The 21,004-nt window shown below is 39.8% G+C and overlaps 1 protein-coding gene across 1 annotated transcript in view; it reads left to right on the top strand.

Annotated features, from left to right (window-relative positions):
- NRP1 (neuropilin 1) overlaps nucleotides 1-21,004 on the top strand; it is a 114,753-nt gene that overhangs the window by 75,372 nt on the left and 18,377 nt on the right. Inside the window, 6 exon segments of the mRNA XM_055804050.1 lie at nucleotides 4,838-4,993; nucleotides 7,827-7,971; nucleotides 9,595-9,926; nucleotides 14,396-14,540; nucleotides 17,486-17,590; nucleotides 20,590-20,649. Of these exon segments, the coding sequence (XP_055660025.1) occupies nucleotides 4,838-4,993; nucleotides 7,827-7,971; nucleotides 9,595-9,926; nucleotides 14,396-14,540; nucleotides 17,486-17,590; nucleotides 20,590-20,649 (943 nt within the window).

Below are 21,004 nucleotides of genomic sequence, written 5' to 3'. Positions count from 1 at the left end.
TCTCCCTTAATGACTGTATTTTATTTAGCAAGGCAGATTTTCATTGCAAAAATAAGGTTTTCCATACTATGACATGGTTATGTATGACAACAGGAAGCACCAGTATTAATTTCAGTTCATGTATGTTTTATGTTATTCTTTATCCAGCAGTTTGCTAAGATTTGCTACATGATACATTGTACAGAGCTAAATGTTATTCCCTTTCCTTCTCCTTAACTGCTCTCTAGCAAAATGCGTATGCCACTGCTTTCATATCTGTGTCTTAACAATGTGTCACCCACTCACATTTTTTGGAGACAGTAAGACAGCAGTAAAAATATTTTTCCTGGATGCTTAAAAATATTGCAGAATAAATAGAGAGGAAGTAATTCATATGTAGAAACAACTAGTGTCTTGCAACATGTTCTTGTGGCAAAGAATTTTAGAAGTAGGAACAACTGGGGCTTTTTTCACATGAACATTCTGTCCTGGAAAAAAAATACACACTTGAGATGTTCCTCACTTCTGGTAAGTTAGGGGCCCATTCCTGTAGGGAAGTCTGCTCCCAGTCTTGTAGTTATGAGTAAAGGCAGTCACATTGCAGCACAGGCAGTTGTCAAAGGCTGTGTTTTTGGATAAGGCCCTAAGGCATCATTTTCCAAGATAGATATGCTTTTTAATCTGAATGAAAGTGAACAAAATTTGAAAAAAAGAACTAGCAACATGCTGCAGTTAGTCAAAGCTGAAACTCTGGTAATGGAAATGAAATGTCAAGATTTCAGATTTGGAGACAGCTGCCTATCTCGGATCACAGCCATACAGCATGCAATAACTTATAAAATCGCTTGCATCCTCTAAAACAAATACCAGATGTTTGTTTATCATATGTGCAGAAAGTTAAATGTCAAATCATTGCAAGGAAATGCATTTGATGTTCATCTTCAAAAGTACTGTATTTCATCACCACCTCTCTCCACAGTTCATTTTAACGTGAAACATAAGTTCTTGAAACAAAAAGGACAAAAAGGCCGAAACAAAAGGCTAGTCATTAAAGATTTGTATTACTATCTCAGCTGGAGGAGACTGGATCTGAGGAAAATGGGTTACCTCTGGTCATGTTAACACTTGGAGACCTCTGTGGGGAGGACATACTAGTTGACTGGAACTTACACAGGCAGTTGGACTCTATAAGCATAAGCCTCCAAAATTCATAAGAATTCCTATCTGTTTGGGGACACAGCTGTACTACAACTACAGCCCTCTGCAGTGATTCCTCTGGATAACATGGTACAGAAGAGTTCTGTCTTACCACAGCTACATTTTGGTACCTTCAGGTTCCATTTGTTAATAGCAGTTGATATGGTTTAACTTCAATGCTGAGCAGTCCCTGTGGCATTTAGAATGCGTATTTTATGCACACTTTTGCATTTTACAGAAAGCAAAGTTTTAAAAGACTTTGGAAAGAAAACATAATACATCACAAAGTGATTAATGCAGGTGAGCTTAGCAGCCTGCTAAAATGTGTCATGCAGTTTCCAAGGTAGTCTTCTACATAATTTACTTTTATCACCTTACGTAGAGAAGAAGATTGGTACATGTAGAGCTTAATTTACAAACATATTTAGGTACTGCAGCAGGGTGCTTGGTGTTGCAATTCTGTTTGTATGCACCTGGAGAGGAGTGGTTCCCCTCCAGAGGCCACTGCAGAGAACTGTCAAAGGGAGGAAAATGCCGAAAGCTCTACCTTTCTCCTGGACCTCTGCGCTGACACAGTTAGTACTAAAACTTCCAACCCCTCTGCTCCTTTGCTGCTTAGCCCCACATTTCTTGATTTCTCTGCTGCTTTCTCACTAAACACTGACAGGGAAAGGTTATTCCTTTTTCCTCTATCAGCTTGTGAGCAAACAGCCCTTGGCATGCAGCAGGTCTGGGCTTACAGTTCGCCTTTGCAAGGTGTTTAAAGCTGTGGCACACAGCTGAACACTTGAGCCCTCAGCCTCTGGGTGCCCCAGGAGAGGACTGCTGTTGACATAGTTCCAGTTTTCAAGAAGCACGTAAAGATTTGCCAATCCAGAGATAGCACATCAAGGTGAAGAGATGCTCTCCCTAACAAGAGATGCCTCCCTCCTCCCGTACTGCATTAGACAGTTACTAGAGCCGGGAGCGCTAACGAGGTTGCCTCTTCCCTACCTATAGGCAATAAATTAGAGCTCTTCTCAGAGCCTCTGCCTCTCCCAGTGAGCTGTTAACTTCTGGCAGGAGAATTTCTGCCTGCCTCTTGAATACTGCCGGGGTTTAGGCATGAAGGTAGGTGTCTATATCCTTTGTGTGTTTAAGACTTAGTTCTGGGCAGTGGAATAGATGCATATTCCATTCCCCAAGAGTTAAGGGAGCGTATTAAATACCAGCATTTGGGACTAAGAAAAATTTGGAGGCCCAACGTTCTTTGATGGGGCAAGCCTGAGTCACCTGAACGGTCAGTGACTGGTAGTTGTAACTGTTAGCTCAGGCATCAACTACTCAAACCTTCCCCTAAACCCCTGATATTAAATTTTAACTTGGCTTCAAATACCTAGAACTCTTGTAATAGGCCATTGCTTGACTTTATTCACAATGAAGTACTTACTGTATATTAAAAAGCCCCTACTAGAATAATTTCAAATCAGTTGGAACGGTACAGGCTTGGGACCCTAATCATTTCAAAACTGAAGAGCTGTTTCAAATTGTAAGAGAAGCAGATCATTTAAATAACTTAGCTCTGCACTCCCTCAGACTTCCAGATTTTCAAGTGCACTTCAGCCTGGAAGTGAATGTGGTATTGGACACAACTCAGTGCAGCACACTTTACAATCAGCAGAGTACAGTTTGGAGAGCATTTGAAGTTAAGCTGAGATTGCTCAGCGCAATGATGCCCAGATTCCCCCATTAACTTTCAGATTGCAACAATCTAACATCTGAGACTCTCCAGTTACTTTAAATCACTTGATTGTTTTTGTAAGGTGGTGCTGGGATATGGGTTTTTTTTAAGACTGATTTTTTTATCACGACAAAACAAAATGTTGCACTATTTCACCCCTAAAGACAAGGGCTAAAATGTGACATATAGACTTTACCAGCCTTAAAAACTGGGGCAGGGGAAGGGGCTTCACCCTGAAAGCTGGTTCTATCTGTCACACACAAGGCCGCTATTCTTGTGTTGAAAGACTAAAAAAATGCCTTGCATATGACACGGGCACTGAGAGAGCAGCCAGTCTATCCTCAGTAGCACTTCCTTCAGCCTTTTGAGAGAATGCAGAGCATGTTGATTTAACTGCTCCAGTGCCTTTGGATATATGACATACATCCAGGAAGAAGGATGCCTGTGGGACACAGGGGACATATATTCTGCATCCTGCATACTTTGGAAATAATGAAAAAGCCTGAGATGGTCATGGGACATTCACTTGAGAAGGGTTAATTCAACCTATTATTATCCTACTGAAGTCTGGACAACTGAAGTTTAGAGGTATAAATTAGTCTGATTAATATTTTGTGAATAGTGTAATTTTATATTGAACTTAAATTATTTACTTTAGGAAACAAAGAGAAGGTTCTAGCTGCAGAGAAAAAGGGTGATGAGTTTGATTTTAATTGGCCTGTTGTTATGGTTAAAGAAGGCTGTAAGGAAATGGCAGGCATTTCAAAGCTGTGGTCACCAACCTGTCTGTGAGAAAGTTTTGTGCCTAGTTTCAGCTGTTTGGCAGTTGGACTTGTCCACTGGGACAAAGGTTTCTTTTGCCAGCAGAGTTGACTTGAGTAACTGCACTCCTGCACCCCACATCATCCTCCCAGCTATGCCTGTGCATCTTCTGTGCTGCCACATGATGAACTGGTTTAGGATACAGATCTGGATGACAAATAAATAACCTGGGGGGGGTGTGTGTGTGTGTGTGTTTAACTTAAATCACTTGTCCATTTGGTTGCAAAGTAGCTTCATGAGAGAAAGAGAAAGAGAGAATGAGTGAAAAAGAGGGAAGGCCTCTAACACATTCATGTGCATACCCTAGCATTCATTTCTCCAGCAAGTTCAAAATGTCAGTATTTTCTAATGATTAAAGTTTACTACATTAGACAGTCGGAACAGAATTATTGCACTTCTGCTAATGCTTCTTTCTCTTTTCTTCAATACATCATGTGGTACAAGGAACTCATTTGCCTTTTTCCCAACAAAATCACATGGTGACTCATAATTGTCTCGTGACTAACTAATGCACCACAGGATTCTTTTCTCCTCTTCTGTTCACAAGTGATGAGCTCCTGGGTTTTAGCCGAATTCTTGTTATCATTTCCTAAATGTGCAACTTTGATATTGTACTATTAAATTTCATCCCATTCCTAATACTGCAGTCCTCAGGGTCATTCAGTTCTCGCTGCATGACTCTCTTTTGTATTGACAATGCCTTGCAGCTTTGTGTCCTTAGCGAATTTCATTAGCATCTATGCAAGGTAGTTAATGAAAGTATTAAGTAAGATTGCTCATCAGAGTGGTCCTTGAGGAACTTCTCTAGTAACTTCTCTGCAGTCTGGTGGTTCCCACTCCCACTGACAGGGTCTTTGGTTCCTCTTCCACAGAGGAAAGATAATTATCTGGCATCTGAATAGCCCTCCTGGCTAATTAGGCAAATATCTCCTGTGATGACACTGTTTACAAAAGAAGAGATTATGGCTATGTTATTATCAACAATATGTTACAATTTCCTTTATATAAAATTCTTATTATCTTTGTAAAATATCTTGAGGATGGAGAGGGTGTGATTTCTGCAGTGTTGTCATGCTCTGAACTGATTGTCCTCATGTCCCAATTCATTCATTACAACAGGTAGATTTAGGCCTTCTCCGCTTTGTTTCTGGAATTGGAACCCAAGGAGCCATCTCAAAAGAAACAAAGAAAGAATATTATCTGAAAACGTATCGTGTAGATGTCAGCTCCAACGGAGAGGACTGGATTACACTGAAGGAGGGAAACAAGCCTGTTGTAAGTCTTTTCTCTTTTACCTCTCTTTGGCCAAGAAATAGGCTGTTGAACTATTTAGTTACTACCAGTTGTTAAGAAAAGAGGACTAAGGTATCACAGGTTTAATCAGGTTGATTAGGGTTAACAATATCCCAAATCTGAAAAATAGCTATTGTCTTAGTAGTAATGGGCCACAGAAATTGTTTATTCAAAGCCTAGACCATCTGAAAATACTGCAAGGTGCTGCCCTGTCTGTTGTACCCACCGTAATTTGACTGATTTGTGTCTTTTCCATGGAGTATGCTGATGTTTTTCAGTTTGCCAGGTATTTTCTATGTGAGCTTGAGAAAAACATGGGAATCTTTAAAAAATATGTAGGTCCCTTATCTGCACTGAAACTCTGGATAACAGTGTGTCAGCACCTCAGCTCCCCATGCATACCCTGCTGTCTTGCAGGAGTGCTAGCAAGTGATTAGTAGTTTGTTAGACTTCCAAGCATCTCAGTGATGGGGGTCATGCAGACAGATAATTAGGCACATCTTTCCATCCTTATAGATTTTTATCACCTTTCCATTTATCAGCAGATTTGCTCTCCGTGACCTCTCAATGAAACAGCTTCAGACACTCATAAGAAAAATCTTCATTATCCACTACCATGAGCATAAAGCTCGTTACTGAGGAGTCAGTTCTGCTCCAGCTCTCACACGAGTAGTCCCAGTCAGGCTGTGCCTCCCTTCTCACCTTGCTTAGGATGTGCCTGGGAGCAGCATCCCCAGAGGCTGCCAAAAGCTGATGCAACTGGAATGGTTTTGTGGTACCTCCCTTCAAAATACCTTTTTTGTTCCCCTTCTGTGAAGACCGAAAAGAGCAATGCAATATTAAACTCTATCAGTGTAACCATATCTAGCTTTAAATGTTTGGTTACTGGTTTGTCCCTGATTCATCTGGGAGTGCTGTGCCAAGTCCACTACATTTATCTAATCAAAATGGTAGCTGTGTTGCAGGCCTACATCTTTCTTCTTTGAGGCACTTTGTAAAACAATAAAAAATGAATTCTGAAAGCTTCTTTTTGACAGGTATTATGCTGGTTTTACAGAGAAGGGACTTTAGAAGGTCAAATGCCACAATGTGGACACTGTATAATGATGTATAAAGGTACAATAACTGACTTGCATAAAGTCACAAGAGGAGACAATGCAGTGGCTGTTATGAGACACAGGGTTTCCTGACTCTGGTTCCCATACCAGAACAAATACCTCTTTCAAAATCAGACTATGCCTGATTTTCATTACCAGCTTCAATTTGTAAACTCTCCAAGAGCATACTTTATGTAAGTTTCTCCTGTACATGCTGTCCTTAACTAGTGAGAAGACTTCCGAAACCTGTGTTATCAGTTCAAAGAGTTTATAAAAAAATCAGGTGTCTAAAATGGCAATATTTTGCTGTTGATCAGGACAAGAAAAAACTATGCACCAGTCTCCCTCTGGTATCTTCATGCAAATGAAAAGTTAAGGAGCCTGGGCTACTGAAGGAACAACAAAAGCAGGCTGCCACACATCTCTTCAAGGCAGCATCACACAAGTGCTGCGCTAACCACATATAAGAAGCTGTGTACTTTTAAGAAAAGAATATTTTCCCTGTCAGGTGCAGACCTTGAGAAAACTGCAGCAGGCCGTCCCAGAATAAAAAAACATTGCTGAAGAGAACTGTAGCTCCATTTAAAATATCTTGCTAGATATGAAACCCCTATACCAAATTACTTGAGATAGAACTGAGCCTGATCAGTTGACAGCTGTGCGCTGCTGGCCTCTGCTCCAAATCAGTGCAGTTATTGCAAGTCGCAAACAGGAAAGTAGACAGTGTGTGGAAGAAATGGGAGAATCTCCCATAAAAGGAGAGGGGTTTGCATCCATGGAAAACAACAGGAAACTGGTCCTCTCTATGTGAGGAAGAAGCAGGAAGCTGAATCACCTTCTTTGGACTAGAACATTGCAAGGTTTCGGCTCTGCTAGGAAGGAGCGCGTCTGCAGGATCCTCAACATGAAAGCACATCACAAACCTGTCCCTTCTTGTGGAAGTCTCATTGTTCATCTAATTTGACTGTTAGCCTCAGGGGACGCAGAGAAAATCTTAGAGCCTGCTACATAGATTTTAAATAGACTTCCACCTCAGTATGCAAGGACAAAGAAAGTCTGAGTACTTGTTTAAAAGGATTTTAAAACTTCAAGATAACAAAGCAAGGTTTGCACTATACACTCTGCAAAACTCTTAAGCCCAAGGACAGCAAAATAAATGTTTTTATTCTTACTCCATATATAATTTTTATTTATACAAACCTTTAATTTTGGCCTGAGGTTCTGTAGCTTTTTGCATCATCTACGAGTGTACAAGGAATAAAATTGCCCTAGTGGGGCATTGAGGGATTCTCCCAGGACAATGGCAGTCCATGCCTGACAAAGATCAGTGTATGTCATTCCTGCATATAGATCTGGGCATTAGGAGGACTTCAAAAGAGGCAGGGAGTGGACCCTTGTTGCACTCAGGTAAGCTCCTGATATCAAGGTAGTCCTGACTTCTCCTGGCCTGCTCTTATGGTGTGTTGTGGCACTCTGCAGGTGGCAAGTATTTTTTAGCTTCCTAAAAATACTCTTTTTTCCTCTCCAAGGAAAGCTTATCTGTCTGCAAAAATTGAGTTAGGAGTTTAATGTAATCGTTCCCCATGCAAGTCTTTTGTCTCATCCCCCCCACCCCCAAAATAATGCTGGTTAGATCGTAACTATCTGTAAAATACAGAATTATGAACACCATTTAAGAGAAAGCCTAACAAATATATCCTTTTTCTTTCCACACAAAGGTGTTTCAAGGGAATAGCAATCCCACCGAGGTTGTTTACAGACCTTTTGCCAAACCAGTTTTAACACGGTTTGTGCGAATTAGACCTGTGTCTTGGGAAAATGGAGTATCATTAAGATTTGAAGTTTATGGCTGCAAGATAACAGGTAAGTCTTGGGAAGGATTTTAAAACCAAGGGAATTTATTGTGTCTGTGCTGTGAGTTTTATTTTTGTGAGTGAACTGCATCTTCACTATTTCCACTGTGGTCTGTATGTAGAAATTTTTAAAAAAAAGGCAAAAAAAACCCAGCAAAAACACACCAACATAAAGAAAACAAAACACGACAACCCAAACATTGTGTTATCTGACTGTTGTTCTGCCATTATCTTTTAGGTGTTTGGCTTTAAGAAGCGGGGAAAAAATAAGATTTAATGACTTTTCTTGCAATTACTTTACAGCTCCATGTAAAATACCTGAGACACACAGATATTTTGCAAATTTCCATCCCGTTTTTCCTTCCTAACCCTCCAGTCCCTCTCTCTCATGCCTGCTATTTGTAGGTAGTTCTCAGCAGGCTTCCCAAGGAACAAATATACATAACTAGGTTTAAAAGCATTGCAAAACACATAGATTTGAAGCCTATTCAAGCAACTAAACATACATAGTCAGGTTCCCGCTAGTGATCAGTATTGGATTGTAACTCCTTTATATTACACAGTTAACTACTAAAATAACTGTCCAAAGTGCTTTCTGAAGTAACAGGAAAAGGCATTCATTATCATCAAAATACTGTCTTGGAAACCAAAAAAACAACCAACAGGCACAAGCAGGAATTTTTTAGAAGTCTTTTTACTTCTAGTTTTAGGATTTCTACAATTCCTACAAAATGGAGGCTTTTTATATGTAAAGTAAAAATACAACTTCATAGATTAAAGAAAATATGAATTATTTAATATTTTTTATAAAGCTGATTTTTCAAAAAAATATCTTGTGTCATTTTATAGCACTTAACACAGTTCATTGGCACTCATTTTTAATAGTTCTAGGGATATCTTTTTTTCCTCTTAAGGTATTTCCTTAGTGTTGAAAGTATTTCTTAGGACTTGTTTCCATACAACAGGAAAACAAGATTACTGATTACTATGTAATAGAATTGCAGGCCTTCTATGAGATCTTTTCAGATTAGATGAAGGTAATGTCAGCAGAACTGCTATTACATTCTATATTTGGAAATTTTCATTCCTTGTTATCAGCATCTTCTAATTAATATTTATCTGAGTTCATAAAAGAAGCAACTATTTAGCTTCTGTGTCATTTGGAAAAGCCTGAGAGACCAAAGAAATACAACAGGAAAATCTCAAGTACAGCAATAAATCATATTTCACAGAATGTATAAAAGTTTTCCATTTACAATGTCACCAAAATTAAGTAATCTGCCACCAGGTTTTGGCTGGTTTTGGAAGTTTTCTCTAGGGGAATATTCATAAATTGAGATGTGACCCTGCACTCTTTGCCTTAGCATGAAAAATAGAAAACGAGAATAGAATAGGATTTTCTGATCCTTTTGGTTCCCATCAAGCCAGAAATACTTGTGGTATTTTGGTACTTCCTGCCAAAACTAGGATGTGCAAGTCTGAACAAATGAAAATTATATACAAATCCAAAGATATTATTTGGGATATAAGAAAGAAAGAAGTAATTGCTTATGATAGTTGAAATGACTGATGTGTCCTGTTTCTGTTTCGGTGCTTATTCAGATTAACTATTTATTTGGTTTTTTCTCTGTAGATTATCCTTGCTCTGGGATGCTGGGTATGGTGTCTGGGCTTATTCCTGACTCTCAGATTACTGCATCTACTCAAGTTGATCGAAACTGGATCCCAGAAAATGCTCGCCTCATAACAAGCCGTTCAGGTTGGGCACTGCCACCAACTACTCATCCATACACAAATGAATGGCTTCAAATAGACCTTGGTGAAGAAAAAAAAGTGAGTGGCATAATTGTCCAAGGAGGCAAGCACCGAGAAAACAAAGTATTCATGAAAAAATTCAAAATTGGCTACAGCAACAATGGATCAGATTGGAAAATGATCATGGATTCCAGCAAGAAAAAGATAAAGGTAAGGAGGAAAGCTCTGCACCATAAAAAATTTGCCTTAAAAAAAAAAAAAAAAGCTTGCATTTAATTTCTACACATCTATGTCTGATCTTAGAAAAGGCACATGATTGGGATGAAGCCAAGCAGGAGGATTCATAAGACAGTAACCCTGAAGGGATGCTGCGGGAACTGTCCCATGCCTGAGGGTAGGAGCTGTCCTTAAGACATTCGCCTCAGTACGGCAAAGGTTTTGTTTATTCAGCAGCTAGTTGGGACTTGATTTCTGACAAGTGTGGTGTGCCTCTGTGAGCCCTAGGTGACTGCAAAATCCCATGCAATGGTAATATGCAACACTGCCAAATAAATAGTGTTTCCTCTGTAGATTTTCCACTGACAGTGAGCAAACTCATTTGAGACACTGAATTTAACTCAGTGGGGTACCTGCTGGATTTCTGAACTGCTATAAACTGGTTTGAGAGCTTCACAGGCTCTCTGGAATGGTGTGATCCAAATCCCTCTGAAAGAAAGTGATGAAGTTTTTAACTTGTTATCCCATCCCAAATGAAAAGTACTATTGCACTGTCATAAGTGAAGCATCTTGGAGGTTACTTGGGCATAAAGGGCAGCTGGTTCATAGGTTCAGCCAGCAACTGCAAGACATTTACAGAGAAGGGCCAAATGAACTGCTGGGTTAGATGCCAAGGAAAAGAAAATGAGTGTGACCCAGAAAAGTTTCTGGGAAAACCTATCTTGGTTTGTCTTTGAATGCATGCTTTTCACAACGTAGATTGCACTGTTTAGCTTATTTACCCCAGATCCCATTCATTAAGTCTCCCATTCCATTTTGCTATGATTGCTCACAAGGTGTGTTTTTGCCTCAAAAGGCACAACCCTTTTTTAGTCCTACCCTGTTCCTTGAGGAAACCTGTGGACACACAGTCCTGTTCATGAACTGGTGCCGCAGTACTGGGATGACCAGGGAATCATATGCCAAAATGTGCCCTCAAAAGGCAAATCAGTGTGGTGCTTGGCAGATGGGAATCCTGAGAGTTGCTCTGTATCTCAGCTGCCTTAGTTTGAAAATTAGATGTAAAAGCTGTTTTGCTATGTAGACTCATCCATTGGACAAACCTGTGTTTCCTTAAAGGGAAAGCTGAGTGGGCCCACGAATGTAGCTTTTCCAGGCACATTTGGTAAATATTGGACTTCATTCTCTCCTGTTTTAATCTCACTGAATATGTCTGCATTTTCTCACTTTTCATCATTTGTTTTGGGGATTAAAACTAAATTAATTCAGCCTTTGCAGTCAGCTCCTTTCTCTTGTTACCATGAGTTTTGACTTCATCATAAAGTGTGAAGAGAGTGTAAATCAACAATGGGATCTAACCATTTTCTTTCTAAAATAGATGTTGTTTTGACATGTACTTCTACACTGTGGCTCAACGATGGAAAAAAATAATGCCATATGCTTTCAAAGCAGTGCGCCGTCTGCTGCATGGCTTTCTGTTTTCTAATACAAGCACTTGCCATCATTGTCAGAAGTTAGCAGTTTGACAAGAAAACTAGTGTGCTAACACACTGAGCCCATCTTCAGCTTTCATCACTACCAGAAATTAACTTTCAAGATTAAAGGAATGGAGGGGGCTGGAATTCAAATCTCTCGTGGCATAATTACAATCCTTCCCAAAAATTCAAGACATTTAATAAACTTTCTTCCAAAGCATAAGTTTTCTTTAAAGAGAATCAGATAAAACCAATGATTTGGAAGTCCGAGGGATTTAAAAAGTTAATACTAGAATGTAGTATTTTTAAATGTAAGTGGAGCTGGATGGGACAGAATGCTATAATGAGTCACAGCAGGAATGTGGATTAGAAACAGCCCTGTTACATGAAATGAAACACATTGTTTCACTTGGTTAAAGTCTTGACTTTCAATAAACAAACAACTGCATTTTAGGAAAAGAAAGAACAGTGACAAGCTAAACAAAACAACAGAATATGTCCAAAGGATGAAACATCACCTTGTTTCTCAACATGATCTTGTCATCCATGCCTGCAGCTCCTTTCACTAAGACTACCATAACTCCTTCCTCTTTGACTGACCCAATTTCTGATATTTTTGAATTTGCAGAATGTTTCCCCCTTTAGCCCAGCTCAAGCACTTAAAGGAGTGAACACCACAAATCCTCAAACAACCACGCAGAACCCCATTTTCATTTCAAGATCCAATCTGTATTTCTTGTCCATAGTCTTACTCAAGATTATTCCATAAAGTCATCTTTCCTTTCATACTTCTTTTCTCCTTCCACTTTCTTTTTGGTTTTTATACATCTCCTCTCATCATTTCTGGTACAAGAAATTTCTGAATATCCTCCATTTGGAACAACCTTTTTAAATCTTTTCAGCAAAGTTTATTTAGATTTTAAAACATATTAGGAAGATTTTTTTTTCCTCTCACCAATTCAGCTTCTCTTTTGTTTAGGTATTATTACGTAACTTTTAATTGTAATGAAGTAAAGCAGTTTGTGACAGAGCCTGTGTAAAAGACACTCACAAACTGAAGTTTTACTGTGTACTCCTCTCTCCTCCCCCACAAAGAGTATCAGTACATGTTTTAAATGAACAGTCAGAATTGAATCACAGGCAGCTCTGCACTACAAAGGACAATGATTCAATATAATTCTAGATGCCTATTGAATTCTAATGTCTATGTGTCAGTACTCTAGTACTGATGTCTTTTATAAAACAGTTTGCATTATTATATGTTGCTATTAAGACTACTATTAAAAAGGCAGCAAGGATTTCTCAGATACATGTCTGTCTAATTTTTACAGATAAAATGGCATTGATTCTCTCTCATATGGTAGATACCTTTTCTGATCATTTGCACTATATTGCTATTCAAATAAAATAATATGTCATTCCATGCTGATTAGATCTGACAGGCCATCTACATGTGAATTCTTGACAACTGTCTTCCAAGCACTGGCAGAACACCAGGTCAGCCAGTGCCCCTTGAAGCCACCTTGGAGGTACAATCTCCCCTAGGAAGAAGGAGCAGAAGCATTAATGCTGAAATTATTTTTTTAAATTTAGTTGGTCATAGCCTCCTATTATCATTAGCTTTAGTGACTAGCACTCTAACCAATGGCCAGAAGTGGTTGTGGACCATTGGTTCATGATACAGAGGTGTACAGTAAAAACAAGCAAGGTTTTCAGGACTGCGCAGAAAATACAGGCAGCAATCAGATTTACCTGTGCTGGTTTTGTGCCTTGGGAAATACAGCCAGCTTTTCCCATGTCCTCTGTTTTCTCCAGCCCAGACAAATAGGAGTCCATTGCAGGCTGGGTTTTGTTCTCACTCAAAATGAAGAAGGCTTCAAGCTTTGCAGCTATGAGTTGGAAGTACCTTATTATGGTGATTCTAATCCCAAATTTGAGCTCTAGTTCAAAGAAGATATTTTTTAATGTTTTGCCATTTAACTAATTCATAGAAAAGTTGAAAATACTTCACCTTTACTTCACTGTTATATACATTTTCATATTTTGTATTTAAGAGAGTTCTATACATGATATTCCAAAGTAATTTTTTACCATAAAATAGGGTAAAAATCACTCCTTTTGCCTTGGTTTATAAACTCTTCAAGGCAAAGGCTGTTTCTTTGTGCAGTTAATTCATTCAAAGGACCAATCATCTCCATGGAGGCACCTGGGGTGTGCTATAAGTACAAATTATAACTTGTTCTATATGCAACAGATCACTGACAAGAGAAGCTGAAGGTATCAAACAAATGCCATTGAGAGCTGCATTATGGCTGAAGAACCCAGAGTGCACCTCAGAGAAGAGATTTTTGTCTGAAATGTACATTTGCTGACCTGCCTTGCCTGTTGGATTATACTGCAGTTCTGTCAGGAAGCAGCTTTCTACTTTCTTTCTTTCTTTCTTTTTATTCTTACTCAATAGCAGGCTCGCTGGAAGAACTCTTGCAGCTACTGTTCCTGGAGTTTAATTTATGCCTTTTGAAATAACTACAACTTGTGAAACTCTGTCACTGGGGGAAATCAGATTGAAATTTTCTCTTGAATAGTTGGATTATTATTGTAACCACTTAAAAGGTGACAGGATCTTCACCTCAGCTATTTTTTTTCCCTGAGAAGTGTTGAAAATGTCACCCAGTTAAACCGCAGATCAGAGTGTCATTTAAAAACATGTCTCATTAAACACTCAGCTCTTGTTATGACCCTGATGGATTGGTTGCTACTGAGTTTATGAAAAATGAAATGCATTACTTTTCCAAGAAGCTTTAACTATATATTTTCCATTCTCATTTAGGACAGGAGTGCCTGACACTTATTAAGCAGTTAGAATCTGGCCTACTGCTCACCTAATTCAAAGACTAGAGAATGAGGAAAAAAGATGATTGTTGAAAATGTTTTTTTCTTTTTTTCTTTTTTTTTTCTTTAACAAGTAGCATTTTTCATGCTTTGCAGACTTTTGAAGGCAACACCAACTATGACACACCTGAACTGCGGACTTTTGAACCTGTATCGACAAGATTCATCCGCGTCTACCCTGAGAGAGCCACACACGGAGGGCTGGGGCTGCGAATGGAGCTGCTGGGCTGTGAACTCGAAGGTAATTGCTCTGCTAGAGATGAATGCACTTTATTATATTCATAAATACATTCTCTGCTTGGACCACCGCTGAACACTGCTGTGTCTGTACAAGCAGCACATTGGACTCTCACTTCCATGACTGCCATTAGTGCTGTTTCTTGGCCTAATCAGTTCCTTCTCTGCAGATATTTGAATATGCCCAAGGCACAAATATTATTCTTTCTCCCATGCCTTCATTGAATCACAGTGATATTGTTCACATGGTTTTCTGTTCCCTTAAGTAATCTTACGATTATACTTTCGAGAAGCATAGTGCTATTAGGAAAGAGTAAAGACAGGAACTTAATTTTTATGTTACCATGCTACAACCCTGGAAGAGATGTTTTCTGAGAATGCAGAGGGAGCTTTGCACTAAATATAGCAATTATGTCCCTTGCTCCTTCAAAGGATATGGAAAGTCACACCAGACCATACGGTGGGCAATGATTACTTTGCTGGATTGTGTCTGTGCTGGTTCTTTTTAGGGGGTGAAGGGGGCCTCTTTCTTCCTTAGCAAACTTTACTTTTGCAAGAGTATGTAGGAGATGAAAGACCAGGAAAAGCAAAGTTTAGACATTTATCCTTGGACTGTGACATGAAGTCAAGCTTTGATTCTTGTTATATAAACAATAATTATTTAACTTCATAGATAACTACAGATAATACTACATGAGTTTCGAAATTTTATCTGGTGGATGATGGTATAGTGGCATGGCTTATAAACCACACAGCTTAACAATACACCGAATAACAAACCATGTTATTCAGGGTTTCATATGATACCTCATATAGAAGTAGCTCAACAGGCTCCCAAGATGAATGGAACTGACTGCTCTGCCTCCATTTCTTTCTCACCATTTCTCCCCCAAGGCGGAAGAGTGGGAGGCATTTGCTGTGAGAACTGATGAGTTCTGTGTTGTTTTTTTAGTGAAGGCCAAATTGAATAAGTATGCTATTTACTTGGCCCGGAAAGTGGGGAAGTTGGAAATACTTCTTAGTTCATGCAGGAAGTCCTCATTTCCTGTGGGAATACTTAGTTCCTGCAGACTATTGTGCTACTTGCTCAGAAAAAAGAAAACTCAGCACCTGCCTTATGTAAACTCACAACCTGTGGGCAAAGTCCTTTGGCCGCAGGGCTCCTGTAGCCACCTAGGCATCAAGGAATGAGTCCATGGACCATCTCACAACTATACATTGTTCAGTGAGATGGAGGAGCCAAAGAGGAGACTGACCAGGCAAAACACCTTTGCTTTTAGGCAAACTGCAACAGCAAGTACAATCTTTCTCTGGGACACATCTTCTTACATTTGTGTTTCTGCTGCGGTGTACTTTTGAAGGGTGCTCACCCGTAGGTCACCCATGGACAGTTGAGGTCAGTTCCCATTTACCCATGGGAGAAGCATAATAAGAAACCTGTTGTATAACTGTATCTAAGGAGGGAGTTGAATGAAGAGAAGTCACTTGAGATTTACTGAGCAAGAAAGGAGTTGAGATGAGAAAAGAAGCATGGAGGCAAGCACAGACAGGAGTAGAAATCAGCTCTCCAGCAGTAATGAGCAAGGGGAAGTTTTGTGTGCTCAAAGCATCCCAGGGGGGCTTATGTGAAATGATGACAGAGCTATAGGCAACCTTGAGGCTGTACAGGGGCACGAAGATCAAGATAAGAAACTTAACTGGATGTAGAAAGCTGGAGGGAGCTCCCAGAGGGGGTTTTAAAGTGATCTGGGGAACAAACACTCTGCATAATTCATAAGAGGTACAGAACTGTTTCTTAAACTGGGGATAGATTGTACGTGTAAAGCACAGGTCAGGGTCCTAAAGAGACATGTTTCATCCCAGAATATAGCTACTTCAGAAACTACCAGTCCTCCTGACATTTTCAGGTGAGAAGTCAGTGCATGTGATCTTATGTGGCCAGCAGGCTTGGGAGGCAGTTGAAGAGCAAAGAAGAATGTGAGAAAGGGATACATTATTGCATAGCTTATAATGAGAATAAAAGAATGTTAATGAAAATAACAGTAGGTGAGAACAGACAAAAACCTGGATCACATTCCCAGAGTGGTTATCTTAAGCCAGGGAACTATACCTGCAGCATAAAAGATAAATCTAAACATAACACCAAGTATCTGTATTCCGATTTTCCAGATGTATGTTTTGCAAATATTGAGGTATAGATGTATTTTCTGGCATCTTGCACAAATCTCAAGCTTTTAACTACAATAACAAAGGTCAGACTTTTACTGGTTGTGCAGCAGCTACTGGAAAATCATCACCAATGAGAAACAGGCAGGTGGCCAGGAGGGATGACTGACATCACTGATGGCTTATTTATTTATAACTTCAACAAAAACAAAAGAAACTCCTTCCAGATCTCCTCATCAAGCTTAAAGTGATTCTACATCACACTGCCTTCCTGCCCACTGTTACCAGGACTCTGCTCAGACGTTTCCTCTCTTACATGTGCTCTGCAGAGAAGTTTCTTCAGCAAGGTGGTGGGTGCTGCAGAATTACCACCTTGAGCATGCACCCCTGCAGCTCTGCTATACAGGCCCACTCACAGGCACTTTGGCCTACAATAAAATGACGGGGTTTTCTACCTCACTTCACCCCCACAAGACTTCCATTCTGCCTTGCCAGGCTTTCACTCTTTGTTGGTAGGAACAACAAACACCCATCAGCCAGTGAACAGACAGTCCGGAGCTTTGCTGCCCAATTCCGCTCAGCCCTTGAGCTCGGATACAGCAGAGTGCCTTAGTGCAAGGAAGCAGAACAGATACATCCCGTTGCAATGAAATACTAACCTGCAGCTTCCTTCCTCAGATACAACACATGAAGACAGCATATGGTGCTCATCAAAATGATACTGCCAATTGCATACTGATTCTCCAGCATATGTTTTAACTAAATGACTGGATTTTGTTTCAGTTCCTACCGCTGTCCCTACGGTTTCTGAAGGCAAACCTGTGGATGAATGTGATGACGACCAGGCAAACTGTCACAGTGGCACAGGTGATGACTACCAACTGACAGGTGCAGAAACCATCCTCATTCCATTGCAGCTTCATTGTAGCTCATATCCATCACCAGTTACAAGCTAAATGTTTGCACTGATTTAATCCCTCAGCATAAATGGACATTGTTATGCAGTTTGTATTGTCAGTGCTGTCAAAACATAGGCATCTGCCTTTTACATATGACAATACTTTTGATTGTTTTCTCAGCTATGTAATTTTTGAAGCAAATAATAGTGACTAGCTGGAAGAGAGGGCAATTTTTTTGAGCAGGAATTGTGTCTAATCAAACTTTTTCTTATTAAGAAAAAAAGCTAGACAAACCTTTTGAGGTTTATAGTCTGAAACTGAAGAACTCAAAATGAAATATTATTTAGGCTCAAGATACGTGTATGCTTCAATACCTAAAATATAGCATAGGACTCAAATCTCAGCCTCAAACCTTTCCCAGACAGAAACAAAGCAGATTTATTTCATCAAAGCATATTCACATATATACAGCCAGAAATATTTCTATGGGCATCCTCACCAACGTTGCATTACAGCCACAGAGGGTCTGGTTTTCTCCAAGCTGCCATCTCTAGCAGAAAAATAAAAGGGAGAGACATAACATAGCCCTCATCTGGAACAGAGGAAGCTTGCTAGTTTTCATATTCTCCCGGTTTTGCACAGAACCGCTGTCCTTCTGAGAGAGCTGACACTGCACCACTACGTTTTTGATCTCTTCTTGGAGGGCACTTGCTCCGCAGAGCACTGGGCCTGTTTGTCGATCTCTTCCTGTAGCGGATACATACATCTACAGTAACTGAGCTTATTTTTGGACATAGTGACACAAGTTATTTCATCACTGCTCCCTGGTGTGCTTATCTAATAAATGTTTATTTCTTCTTATATCCATGATATAATATAGCATTAAAATCTGGCAATAGATGTCCAAGAGGGCATTGAGAAACCTTAGGTAAGAGATTGGCTTTTTGTAAGGAGCCAAGTAGAACATCTGACAGCAGACACAAATTAAAATGCATTTTCAGCATCAAACCCTTTCTGAGCTTTCTGCCAAAGTCTACTGTAAATGCATGTTGCAAATCATAAATTGAAAAATAATTCTTGAGTGGAAAAGACACTGCATGGACATTGTCACTGCTTTTCAAATCAGTGTCCCAGATGAATCTTACTCTTTTTGAAATCAGCTGTGCAAGGAGTCTGATAAATAGTCTGTTTTGTGTTAAGGTAGCTCAGAAAGTTTTCAACGTTACTAAATATTGTAATTTATTTATTTTTCTGGAAGGAAAGAGCTAGGTCAGGAAATGCTGGGGCTTCCTGCAAAGCCCTACACTGAAGGCTGCCTTGCAGAGCCCAATAGGTAGAGACATATTTCACATAGATAGAAGCTGCATGAGGGGAAGGAGGCAAATCTATGCAAGCACCTTCCATGTTTAGTCATAGTCTCGGCACTTCAGGGAGCTCAGGACTGCATCCCACATGTCCCTTAGGGAAAGCTTATTGAGCAGAAGAAACTCCCTCTGCCAATTTTTGCAGGTGGTGCTTAGGGAGCAGTTTATAATCTCTAAGACAAGGGAACAGACACCAGCCTTCCTGCACACGCGCTCTTTTGGAGAACTGAACCTATTTCAGTGCTAAAATTGAAAATCACTACATTACCTTTCTACAAAAATGCAGAGACTTTAGCATAATTTATAAACTACACCATCTAGAAACTCTGAGCAGTGCATGCCCGGTTGTTCTGGACACTGTAGAAACACTGCATTGTACATATGATGTTATTTGTAATGCTAAAATGCACAGCAGTGGTTTTACCAATAATTTCATTGTAATCATTCTTTTCTTCCTCCAAAATGCATAGAAGGATGTAAATATCGTGGCTCGCTAGGGATACCAGGGCAGTGCAGGCAGGATTTCATCAGTGCCTTACCTTCTTTTATCCACTCCCGATGCAAGTGTGGTGCCCGCATTCTCATGGGTATGACTCTTAAGAGTCGCTTCCCTGATAGCATTTGCACATATGTGAGTATCACAATGAAGACTCCCTTGCAATTAACTGTAATTGTGCTATAGGCCAGATTCCTTCCTGCTCTATTTGGACCCCATACAGAGCAATTCTATTTGCATGGCGTATAGCTTTTCCCATCAGATCATTCTCACAAACATCAAGCTGGTATAGCTTGGGCGTTCGTTCTTATTGGAAGTCATCATAGTCATCCTTTCTATAATGCTTTAAGCACTTGCTTGCTGGAGAAAAGAAAAGCCATTGACTGGTAATCAGCACCCCACTGTGCACTTATAATTGTGCTAATTTACTTTTTGTTTCCTTTATCAATATGAGGCTTGCTTTAAAAAGTCATGTATTTTAAAAATATCAATTAGTGAGCTTAGGAGAGGACCATGACCTCGCTCACCTCTTGTTCATCTGCTTGAAGATGAAGACAAAGGGGAAGTCCTTAATTCCTCCTGCTCTTTGAGACAGAACTGAAACCTGCCTTAGACTACAGCCTAAAGTCAGGCAGTTCCCATGCACTGCTCTTGGGAGCTGGTCTCACAACGCAGCTATAAAACAATGCACAGGGAGGACCCAGAGTGGCAGGGGTTGGAGGACCTCACATCCCTGGTGTGAGAAAGAACATTTCACGGGTGAATACACAAACTGGTGACTGTTAGGAGCTGTTATGGGGATCAGTCGTTGACCTCCCGTGTGATTTGGAGCAAATCAGTGTCTATAAAACAAGGATGGCCAGAGGGACATGGTAAGGATTGATCAGCTGGTGTTTGCAAGGATTCCAAAGATATACAGCTTTATGTAATAGTGAGGTTTTGTTTTATTTTTTGGTAAAGGAAACCAGATCTTTAATGCCCTATTTTCATGCTTAAGCTCACATACTCAGTTACCTACATGTCTAATAAAGATGGTAATATTTCAGATTTATATATAGGGTATTCCTAATGACTGCTGTGTCCTTTGCTGTGTCCCATGTATCATGATATGCGTAATTTCTTTTCCAGGTGGTACTACAGTGCTGAATACAGAAAAGCCAACAGTAATAGACAATACATTACAACCAGGTAAAAAAAAAAAGTTTTTTTCTTATTAAAAACATAATAAATTCCATACCCAAATTTCATGCCAGGGACCAAACAATGAATTGCAGCACTTCCTGACTTCCCATTCCCTAAAAGTCTCTGAAGTAAAGAAGCATCTGGTCTCTCAGCTCTGTACAGTAAATATTTTATTCCTTTCATCCACATGTAGACACAGCAGAGAACAAGTTTTCCTTCTACATCAGCAAATGCCAAATGCTGACAAAATTAAACTTAATCACACAGTGCACTCTGTTTAAATGTGGCATGTCAGTGACACAAAATGTGTTTGCAAACTCCAGGCAAACAAAAACAGAACCACACGGGCCCACTCACCATT

Source organism: Falco peregrinus, chromosome 5 (assembly GCF_023634155.1).
Source record: "Falco peregrinus isolate bFalPer1 chromosome 5, bFalPer1.pri, whole genome shotgun sequence".
Taxonomy (NCBI): domain Eukaryota; kingdom Metazoa; phylum Chordata; class Aves; order Falconiformes; family Falconidae; genus Falco; species Falco peregrinus.
This window is presented reverse-complemented; position numbering and strand designations above follow the sequence as displayed.